The sequence below is a fragment of the Otolemur garnettii genome, unplaced genomic scaffold, assembly GCF_000181295.1.
Source record: "Otolemur garnettii isolate 467f Iridium unplaced genomic scaffold, OtoGar3 scaffold00001, whole genome shotgun sequence".
NCBI lineage: Eukaryota > Metazoa > Chordata > Mammalia > Primates > Galagidae > Otolemur > Otolemur garnettii.
In genome coordinates this window covers 29,454,786-29,465,755 of record NW_003852396.1, presented here as the reverse complement: position 1 = coordinate 29,465,755, position 10,970 = coordinate 29,454,786, and the positions used below count along the sequence as shown (strand labels likewise).

The 10,970-nt window shown below is 39.9% G+C and overlaps 1 protein-coding gene across 4 annotated transcripts in view; it reads right to left on the bottom strand.

Annotated features, from left to right (window-relative positions):
• The window catches only part of FCHSD2 (FCH and double SH3 domains 2), a 274,562-nt gene that overhangs the window by 13,190 nt on the left and 250,402 nt on the right, over positions 1–10,970 (bottom strand). For all 4 annotated transcript variants that reach the window (XM_003780920.2, XM_023509932.1, XM_023509945.1 and 1 more), the window contains one exon: positions 7,466–7,627. In XM_003780920.2, the coding sequence (XP_003780968.1) occupies positions 7,466–7,627 (162 nt within the window). The remainder of the gene's footprint in view (positions 1–7,465; positions 7,628–10,970) is intronic.

The window sequence follows — 10,970 nt, the reverse complement described above, 5'->3', positions numbered from 1 at the left end:
GCTTGAGCCCAGGAGTTGGAGGTTGCTGTGAGCTGTGATGCCATGGCACTCTACCCAGGGGGATAGCTTGAGGCTCTGTCTCAAAAAAAAAAAAGTATGGGTAGAGGCTGGTGTAGTAAGTCGTGCCTATAATCCCAGCACTCTGGGAGACTGAGGTGGGAGGACTGCTTGAGGCCAGAATTTGAGACCAGCCTAGGTCAACATAGAGAGACCCTGTCTCAACAACAAAAAAAAATTAAAAATTAGCCAAGCATGTTGGTGCACACCTATAGTTCCACCTACTGAGGTGAGAGGATTCACCTAAGCCCAGGGAGTTCGTGGCTTCTGTGGTCTGATTGTCCCAGTGCATTCCCACTGGGGCAACAGAGCAAGACCTTATCTCAAAAGAAAAAAAAGAGGGGGTAGGGAACAAGTTTCCAAAAATATACACAGAATGTTAATATGTACTGTGCTTTTGACACTGGGAATTAATCCAAAACATTTTATCTTGGCAACACTGGTTGACACTAAACATTCTTTTCTTTCTTCCCTTCATTTTGAGTTCATTTTTTGATTCTCAAGGGAGAGAATAAAAGCTGCAGTGACAGCAGTAGGGGTCACTGTCATATGCTTCTGGTTTGTTCTAGCAGCTTTGCAAAGCATAACGTCTCAGAATAATTTTTTTCTTTTTCCTCTTCCACCCCTCTTAATTGTTTCAGTGTTTTCTTGACCTTGCATTTCTATAATAAAATCACATCCTTCCTCTGTTTCTTAAGGACTGCTCTCTCATCCCTTTTTCTTTCCTGTCACTTGACAGAACTTCAATCAAAACTATTCTTTCTAGCTTTACTAGTATTCTTCCTTCCTCGATTTTGTAAAATGCTTACTCTTGTTGCAAGGGCAGATAAGAAGAATCTTTCTGAGTTGGTTTTAGAAGCCATCTTCTTGTACTCAGCAAAATAACCTCTGAAGGGCTCAGCTTTGTGGTACTGTCCTGAAGAGGAAAACAGTGGGTCCTGGGGTCTGCCAGACTTGGATTTGAATGTTGACTATGACACTTACTTGTGTTGACCTTCAGCAAATTTTTTAACTCAAGTTCAATGACTACATCATTCTAATAAAGATAATTACTTCTTCACAGAGTTATCATAACGATTAAATGAAGTAATATATTTAAAATCCCTATCACATGCTTGGTGCATTGGGGATACTGAATAAACATCAGTTTCTGTTGTTCTTATGAGGAAGGGATAATCTAGATAAAGAATCTGGTAATAGCGTAGCACCTGTGGCTCAATGAGTAGGGCGCTGGCCCCATATGCCAGAGATGGTGGGTTCAAACCCAGCCCTGGCCAGAAACTGCAAAAAAAAAAAAAAGAATCTGGTAATAGGGCAGCACCTGTGGCTCAAAAGGGTAGGGCTCCAGCCCCATATGCTGGAGGTGGCAGGTTCAAACCCAGCCCCGGCTAAAAAAAAAAAAGAATCTGGCAATATCAATACAGAGTAAAGCAGCTGCTTAGGACAGAGAAGTGATCCAGTGAACATTATTCCAAATATAACATAAGTAGCTTATAAAAGAGGACATTAAAAATACCAGGAAAATAGATTTTTGCTTCCAGGCAAGATGGAGTATCAGGGACCAGACTTAACCTCCTGTCAGAAACAACTGAAAAACTGTTCAAAATATATACAAGAATAGTTTTAAAGACACTGGATATCGTGCATGAAGGAAAGTGGTCCCTGGGAAACAAATAGTTCATATAACTTACTGTGTAAAGAGAGTTTCTAGCCTGAGACATAGGGAGAAGAAACCCATACAGAGAATGGTGATTTCCTTGGACTGAGGAGATGAAACTAGGAATTCAGGAAGGCCAAAGTGGCTAGAATTCAGACTGTATAGTAGTCCTCTCTTATCCATAGTTTCACTTTCTCAAGTTTCAGTTACTGGTGGTCAACCATGGTCTGAGAATATTAAATGTGAAATTCCAGAAATATACAAGTCATAAGTTTTAAATTGTGTGCCATTCTGAGTAGCACGATGAAACCTTGCACTGTTGAGCTCTGGCCTACCCTAATGTCATTGCTTCGTTTAGCGTATCCATGCTGTAGATATTTCCTGCTTGTTAGTCCCTCGGTCGTCATCTTAGTTATCACATTGATTATTGCTATATCACAGTGCTTGTGTTCAAGTAACCCTTATTTTACTTAGTAATATAGCCCCACAGTCTAAGAGTAGTAATGTGGCATATTGTTGTAAGGGTTCTATTCTTATTGGCTATTGTTGTTAATTTTCTGTGCTTAATTTACAAATTAAACTTTATCATAGATCTGTATGTATAGGAAAAAACCATATATTTGTGGTTTGATACTATCCCTGGTTTCAGGCATCCAATGATGATCTTGGAATATATCCCCAATATTACAGGGGACTACTGTAATGAAGAAGAGAGAGATGCCTAGAGAGAACTTGGGAAATCTGCAGAGGGTTCCCTTAGTCTTCTGCTGATATTGGTCAGTGCATGCATGTGAAGAAACTATCCAAAGCCAGAGACAGAATCACCAAAACAGATTTGAAACAATAATTCTCAGAGCTCACACAGGTTTGAGAATAACATCTGCTCCTTCCTATAAGAGGAGAAAATCTCATAAGGCACAGGGCATCAAGTGGAGCACTCAGAAGATCAGCAAACACTGAAGACTTGAGCAACACTATTAACTAACTTGACTTTATTGATACTTATAGAAAATAACCTTTAGCAATAGAAGAACATACATTCAAGTACACACGGAACATATACTGTATACTGAATCACAAAACAGGCCTCAGGCTGGGCGCAGCAGCTCATGCCTATAATCCTAGCACTCCGGGAGGCTGAGGCAGGTGGATTGCTTGAGTTCAAGAATTTGAAGGCTCGGCGCCTGAGGCTCAAGTGGCTAAGGCGTCAGCCACATACACCTAAGGTGGCGGGTTCAAATCCAGCCTGGGCCCACCAAAACAACAATGACAGCTGCAACCAAAAAATAGCTGGGCATTGTGGTGGGTGCCTGTGGTCTCAGCTACTTGAGAGGCTGAGGCAGGAGACTCGTTTGAGCCCAGGAGTTGGAGATTGCTGTGAGCTGTGATGCCACAGCACTCTACCCAGGGGGATAGTTTGAGGCTGTCTCCAAAAAAAAAAAAAAAAAAAAAAAAAAAAAGAATTTGAAAACAGCCTGAGTAAGAGCAAGACCCTGTCTCTACTAAAAATAGAAAACTTGGCTGAGCCTGATGGCAGGTATCTGTAGTCCCAGCTACTCAGGAGGCTGGGACAAGAGGATTGCTTGAGCCTAGGAGTTTGATTTGCTGTGAGCTCTAATGACACCACCACAGTCTACCAGGGTGAAAGGTGAAACTCTGCTTAAAAAAAAAAATTGTTTATTATAGAGTATTACTTAGAATAGTGAAAATTTGGAGGCAATCTAAGTATTGAACTTAGAACAGTTAAGTGAATTATGGTACACCTTCCTGATAAAACACTATATGGACACTAAGAGAATCACAAAGATCATCTAGCAATGTGGTAAATTAGATGAAAAAATGTACAAAGTTAAGTTTATTATGATAAATGTGTTAAGAAATAATAGCAGAAAGAGGACTACATATCAAAACATCATGTGGTACACCATAAATACATGTAAGTTTTACTTGTTAATTTAAAAATAAACAAATGAATAAAAAGGGAAAGAAATGCACCAAATTGCTAACTGTGCGATTATCAGGATGGAGCTACTGATTTTTTTCTTCTCTATTGTATTTTCTATTTTTTTATAATCTAGTTATATAACTTTTTCTATTGTCAAATTACTATAATTTTAAAATTTAGGTTCTCAACTGGGTATGGGTTTTAAGTAAGAGAAGGAGGACAATAAGAGAAGGCAGGGTGACTAACAGCAGGCTGACTGGGTCACTGGCAGCAGGCTAATCATGGAAGGTGCATGCGGGCCGCGGTTATTCATCAACTGAAAAACTGTATCAGTAGACTGCTCTCTTTTTAAGAAAAATGTTGCCACTATACTGGGATTTTTTTCTTTTTTACTGCCAAACCTATTTCTGTACCACAGCATGATACAGAGGGCAAAAAGTCAATAATACATAAGTAATATCGTTTCTTCTTTATTTTATAAAGTGAGTATGTTTAAAAAACATTTATCTTCCATAAGGGACTTTTCAGTTATAATGTTAATGTCTAACAGTAGTATTAGTCATGTTTTCCAGATGACTAATGCTTTTGTTGGCATCTATAATGGAAGAAATAATTTGGTCCCCAGAATGTGTATGCTGCTTCGTGTTCCTCAGCCAGTTAGCTGTCAGGGTGAAGAGATACAACCTCTTCTAAATTATTTCAGCTCTGTTACTTAAAAGCAGATTAAATAAATATTGGGTCCTTATTAAGGTATTTTGTGCCTACATCTCCCATTTATTTATATTGTTAGTAGATCTTCCATAAAACAATCTCTTGGGTCAAAAACACAGCTTTTTAAAATAAAGCTGTTTAAAAAACAAAAAAAACAGGCTCTTAAGACTAACTAGAGGCTCAGCGCCCATAGCTCAGTGAGTAGGGCACCAGCCACATACACCGAAGGTGGTGTGTTCGAGCCCTGCCCAGGCCTGCTAGACAACAACTGCAACCAAAAAAATGGCCAGGCGTTGTAGCAGGCATTTGTGGTCTCAGCTACTCGGGAGGCTGAGGCAAGAGAATGGCTTGAGCCCAAGAGTTTGAGGTTGCTGTGAACTATGACGCCACAGCCAGCTCTACCATGGGCGACACGGTGAGACTCTGTCTAAAAAAAAAAAAAAACTAACTAGAGGGAGAAAAAAGTGGGATGCAAGAGTAAAATGCTTCTTTCACAAAGGATGTGATATGTCCCTAAATGAGCGGATGTCTTTGGCTATGTCTCAAAAATACCCAATTTATTCAACACTTAATATGTGCCACTGTAGTAAGTAAGTGCTGGCATATCTCCTTCATTCCCTTCCTTCACACTTAGAGGTCCTTCTTTATTTTCCGTTAAACTTTAAGGATTATCTCAAGTAACATTTCCTTCATGGGGCAAACTTTCTTCTCTATTTTACTTGATAACTAAGTTTTTATGATAGCATTTCAAAGAATCATGAAATTTGGAGATGGAGGGGAACTTAAAGTCATCTAACCTAACTTTCTCTCAGAAACCTGAGAAAAATGACATTTTTCCAAGGAGTGCTGGTTACAAGTGAGCAATTTCAAGTGTGCTACATGTTAGGTAGCCCAGTCATGGTAGCCCTTGTGTTACTAAGGTCTGTCTGCTCTCTCATCTTCTAACCTCTTTGAGAAGACAGACCAAATCTTGTTCATCTCCAATTTGTCCAGGAAGTAAGCAGTCAGGTGCTACGTGCCTGCTCAGTAGATTTGATTAGAAAAGGTGCTACCCCAAGGAAAATCATGCGTTTGATTGGTCGAAATCAGCCAAAAGCAAAATTATGCCTGGAATTTGATGTCATCAAAAATTCTATCACAGACCAACTTGAAGTAGATTGGAATCATGTTTAAAAGATGCAACAGGAAGAGATATTCCATGGAGACAGAGCAATTCTGTTCTTTTTTTTTTTTTTTTGAGACAGAGCCTCAAGCTGTCCCCCTGGGCAGAGTGCCGTGGCATTACAGCTCACAGCAACCTCCAACTCCTGGGCTCAAGCGAGTCTCCTGCCTCCGCCTCCCAAGTAGCTGGGACCACAGGCGCCCGCCACAACGCCTGGCTATTTTTTGGTTGCAGCCGTCATTGTTGTTTGGCGGGTCCGGGCTGGGGATTCGAACCCGCTACCTTAGGTGTACGTGGCTGGCGGGTTGGCCGGTTGGGCTATAGGCGCCGAGCCAGCAACTCTGTTCTAATGAAAGCAGGGCAAGCTCTTCTAATTCCAAAGTCAAATAGGTGATATATGCTTTTCCCCCAGCTAAATTATCATTAATAGTGAAATAAAAATAAATGTTCAATAGATTGTTTTTCCTTAAAATATATACCCACATACTCTCCTTTTCAAACGTGCAAGTATATTCCCATTAGAAAGTCAGAATGCTATGTGAAAAAATTCACAAAACTTCTAGGAATGTTTTAAAATTTTGGTCAATTTCTCTAGCAAGATGCCTTACATCTGAAGTGTACAAGCATTTTTAAGAGGAATTATGGAAACAGCAGAAAGTTGGGAGATTAGAGTTTTAGGTTTTAGTCTGCCACTGTTCCACCTGCCTATTCATTTGTTCAACAAATATTTATTAAGTCTATGTGCCAGGCACTTTACTGTGCAGAGCAGTGAACAAAGCAATATGACAATTACATTCTAAAGAGAAAGACAATAAACAAAAGCAAGCAATAAAGAAGAGAAGTTCAAAATGTAATAAATACTATTAAGGAAATAAACAGGATAATAGAGTCATGGGTAGGGAGGCGGCAACAGGAATTGCTTTAGTCTAACTATGTATCACATATTCACCTACATAGTATCAGGCAAATCACCGAACTTTTCTGGGACTCAGATCTTCAACATAAAAAACCAAGGTTGAATTAGATGACATTAAAGTAGAAAGAGCCCTAGATTTGAAGTAAGAAAACTTCAGCTGCATCCTGGCCTTGTCTGTAAAATCCTACCTGTGCTCACTCTGTCAGGACGGAGAATGTGAAAGCTACTGGGAATTGAAGTCACTTTCAGACTAAGCCCACATACTAAGAGTGTTCCTTTCACTTCTTTTAAGATTTTGTACAACTCTCTGGATGTTAATTTTCATTTATACTACAGAAGACCTCTGAGAACTTCAGAAAATACTAGATTAAGTTTTTTATTCTACTACTTCCAAATAAGAAGCATATATATATATTATTTTATGTTATTTTAATTTTTTTGAGACAGTTTCACTTTGTCACCCTCAGTAGAGTGCTGTGGCATCATAGCTCACAGTAACCTCAGACTCCTGGGCTCAAGAGATTCTCTTGCCTCAGCTTCCCGAGTAGCTCAGACTACAGGTGTCTGCCACAATGCCTAGCTACTTTTAGAGGTGGAGTCTCGCTCTAGCTGGAGCTGGTCTCAAATTCGTGAGCTCAGGAGACCCACTGGCCTTGGCCTCCCAGAGTGCTGAGATTACAGGCATGAGCCACCATGTCGGACTTAAGAAACATATTTACTCCATGAATGGGATAATGAGTTTAGAAGACAGGCATTGATAACCCAATTGGTGATAATACATTTTTTTTTGATGCACATTAAAAAAGCAACACATAGTTTTTCCCTCTCTCTTTTCCTTCAGTAAGTTCAAGTCAATTAGTATTAGAGTAAAGAAAAAAAAAGTCCCGAACACTAGCAAACTGTATGTAAAAAAAAAAAAAAAACAAAAAAACTTGGCTATTAAGTTTGGCTACAGAGTCAAAGAATAGAATTCATCAGTGAAACTCAGCTTATCGTATCCAAGAAATTCAACTGTACCGAGTGTAAAGTGCCATTACTGGTCACTACAGGAGGGCGGGCCCATCGCTCATTTTCTAGTTCTTCCATTACTTGGTTCATGGCGCTCTTTAGCCATGTGTCCACAGAAACACCAATCTGCTTTAGCAGGTCCAGCCGGGCTTCAGCTTTCAACTTAATTATCTAAGGGAACCAAGAAAATGGTCAGAAATCAAGGCATTTTTGTAAGTTAACAGTTATTTCTGATTTATTAATTAGAACAGTCTTCATATTCACCAGTGGTTCTTCCTTGACATACATGCTAATTTTTCACTTGAAGAAGGAAAGAGGAGGATGGGGAGAAAGAGGGAAAAGAGAAAGAGACAGAAAGAAGAGGAACACAAGAATAGGAATCTGGGCCCGACAAAGGCAAATATCATACGTGAATTTTGGTAAGAGCACAATATTGATAATATATCAAATATAACTTATGAATAGAAGAGATTAATGTGCCAAAAAGTCTGCTTTCTTTTCCTGTTTTTTTTTTTTCTTTTCTTTTTGCAGTTTTTGGCCAGGGCTGGGTTTGAACCCGCCACCTCTGGCATATGGGGCCAGCACCCTACTCCTTTGAGCCACAGGCTATGCCTCAGAACATCCTCATAGCTATCATTTTCTGTAGCTTTCTTTTCTTTTTTTTTTTGAGACAGATTCTCACTATGTGAGCTCTCAGTGTAGTGCCGTAGTGTCACTGCTCACAGCAACCTCAAACTCTTGGGCTTAAACAATTCTTTTGCCTCAGCCTCCTAAGTAGCTGGGAGTACCCACGCCCTCCACAACACCTGAGCTAGAGTGAGACTCCATCTCTAAAAACAGCCGGGTGTTGTGACGGGTGTCTATACTCCTAACTACTCAGAAGGCTGAGTCAAGAGAATCTCTTGAGCCCAAGAGTTAGAGGTTGCTGTGAGCTATGAAGCCAGAGCACCCCACAGGGGGCAACAAAGTGAGGCTCTGCCTCAAAAAAATAAAAATAAATAAATAAAAACTTTTATTATCCCTGACTGCCTATTAAATAATTAACAACTTCTTCATTTGGAATAAAGTGTCTTTCACAATTTGGCTAAATTACATCCTTCTACTTCTTTCTACGTACCCTAGGCTCCCACACCACTCTCCTACTCACCGTTCCTCCAATACATCATGTGCTCTCATGCCTTTGTTCATGCTAGTTCCTCTGTGTACAGTGCATTGTCATTCTTTTATGATGCTTGATAACTCTTATCTTTTGAGGGTCAATTCAAATGTTATCCTTTCTGCAAAGATTTTCCTAAGTATTCCTCCTCCTTCTTTAGGCAGTTAATCACTCCTTCAGCTGAGTGTGAGTTGCCTTTTGATCTTTTTCCTAGCAGCCATGGGATTTTAAAAATAGCTGATTTCTTTCTTTCTTTCTTTCTTTTTTGAGACAGAGTCTCACTTTGTCATCCTGGGTAGAGTGCCGTAGTGTCACAGCTCATAGCAACCTCAAACTCTTGGGCTTAAGCAATTCTCCTGCCTCAGCCTCTCAAATAGCTGGAACTATAGGTGCCCGCCACAATGCCCAGCTACTTTTTTTTTTTTTTGGCAATTTAACATGTACCCTTGTAAAATGCACCATAGGTGTGGTCCCACCAATTATCCTCCCTCCACCCATCCTCCCCCCTCCTCTCCCTCTCCTCTTTCCCTTTCTTTTTGGGCAATAGTTGGGTTATAGCTTTCATACGAAAGCTATAAATTGGTTTCATAGTAGAGCTGAGTACATTGGATACTTTTTCTTCCATTCTTGAGATACTTTGCTAAGAAGAATGTTCCAGCTCCATTCATGTAAACATAAAAGAGGTAAAGTCTCTGTCTTTTTTAAGGCTGCATAATATTCCATGGTGTACATATACCACAATTTATTAATCCATTCATGGGCCAATGGGCACTTGGGCTTCTTCCATGACTTAGCAATTATGAATTGGGCTGCAATAAGCATTCTAGTGCAAATATCTTTGTTATAATGTGATTTTTGGTCTTCTGTATATATACCTAGTAGAGGAATTGAAGGATCAAATGGCAGGTCTATTTTCAGATTCCTAAGTGATCTCCAGACATCTTGCCAAAAGGAACGTATTAGTTTGCACTCCCATCAGCAGTGCACAAGTGTTCCCTTTTCTCCACATCCATGGTTGTGGGGTTTTGTGATGTGAGCTAATCTTACTGGGGTCAGACGATATCTCAAAGTAGTTTTGATTTGCATTTCTCTGATGATTAAGGATGATGAGCATTTTTTTCATATATCTGTAGGCCGTGCATCTGTCTTCTTCAGAGAAGTTTCTTTTCAAGTCCCTTGCCCACCCTGAGATGGGATCATTTGTTCTTTTCTTGTAATACGTTTGAGTTCTCTGTGGATTCTGGTTATTAAACCTTTGTGGGAGACATAACCTGCAAATATCTTCTCCCATTCTGAGGGCTGTCTGCTTGCTTTACTTACTGTGTTTTTGGCTGTGCAGAAGCTTTTTAGTTTGGTCAGATCCTAGTAATGTATTTTTGGTATTGCATCAATTGCCCGGGGGGGGGGGTCTTCCTTATAAAATATTTGCCCAGGCCGATTTCTTCAAGTGTTTTCCCTGCACTTTCTTCTAGCATTTTAATAATTTCATGTCTTGAGTTTAAATCTTTAATCCAGTGAGAGTTTATCTTAGTTAATGTGAAAGGTGTGGGTCCAGTGTCAGTTTTCTACAGGTCACCGGCCAGTTCACTGAGCACCATTTGTTAAATAGGGAATCTTTTCCTCACTCAATGTTTTTAATTGGCTTATCAAAGATCAAATAATGGTAAGTAGCTGGGTTCATCTCTTGGTTCTCTATTCTGTTCCATACATCTACCCCTCTGCTTTTGTGCCAGTACCATGCAGTTTGATCACTATCAATTTATCATATCCCCTGCTTTGTTTTTATTTCTGAGTTATGGCTATGTGAGGTCTGTTCTGATTCCATATAAAACGAAGTATTATTTTTTTCACGATCTTTTTTGAGATAGGAGCCTCAAGCTGTCCCCCTGGGTAGAGTGCCGTAGCATCACAGCTCACAGCAACCTCCAACTCCTGGGCTCAAACGAGTCTCCTGCCTCAGCCTCCCAAGTAGCTGGGACCACAGGTGCCCACTACAACACCCGGCTATATTTGTTGGTTGCAGCCATCATTGTTGTTTGGTGGGCCCTGGCTGGATTTGAACCTGCCACCTTAGGTGTACGTGGCTGGTGCCTTAGCCACTTGAGTCACAGGCGCTGAGCCTTTTTTCGAGATCTTTAAAGTATGACAGTGGAGCTTTAAAAGGGATTGCATTAAAATTGTATATTGCTTTGGGTAATATGGACATTTCAACAATGCTGATTCTTTCCAGCCATGAGCATGGTATGTTTTTCCATTTGTTAACATTTTCAGCTATTTCTTTTCTTAGAGTTTCATAGTTCTCTTTATAGAGATCTTTCACATCCTTTGTTAGATAAACTCCTAAATATTTCATCTTCT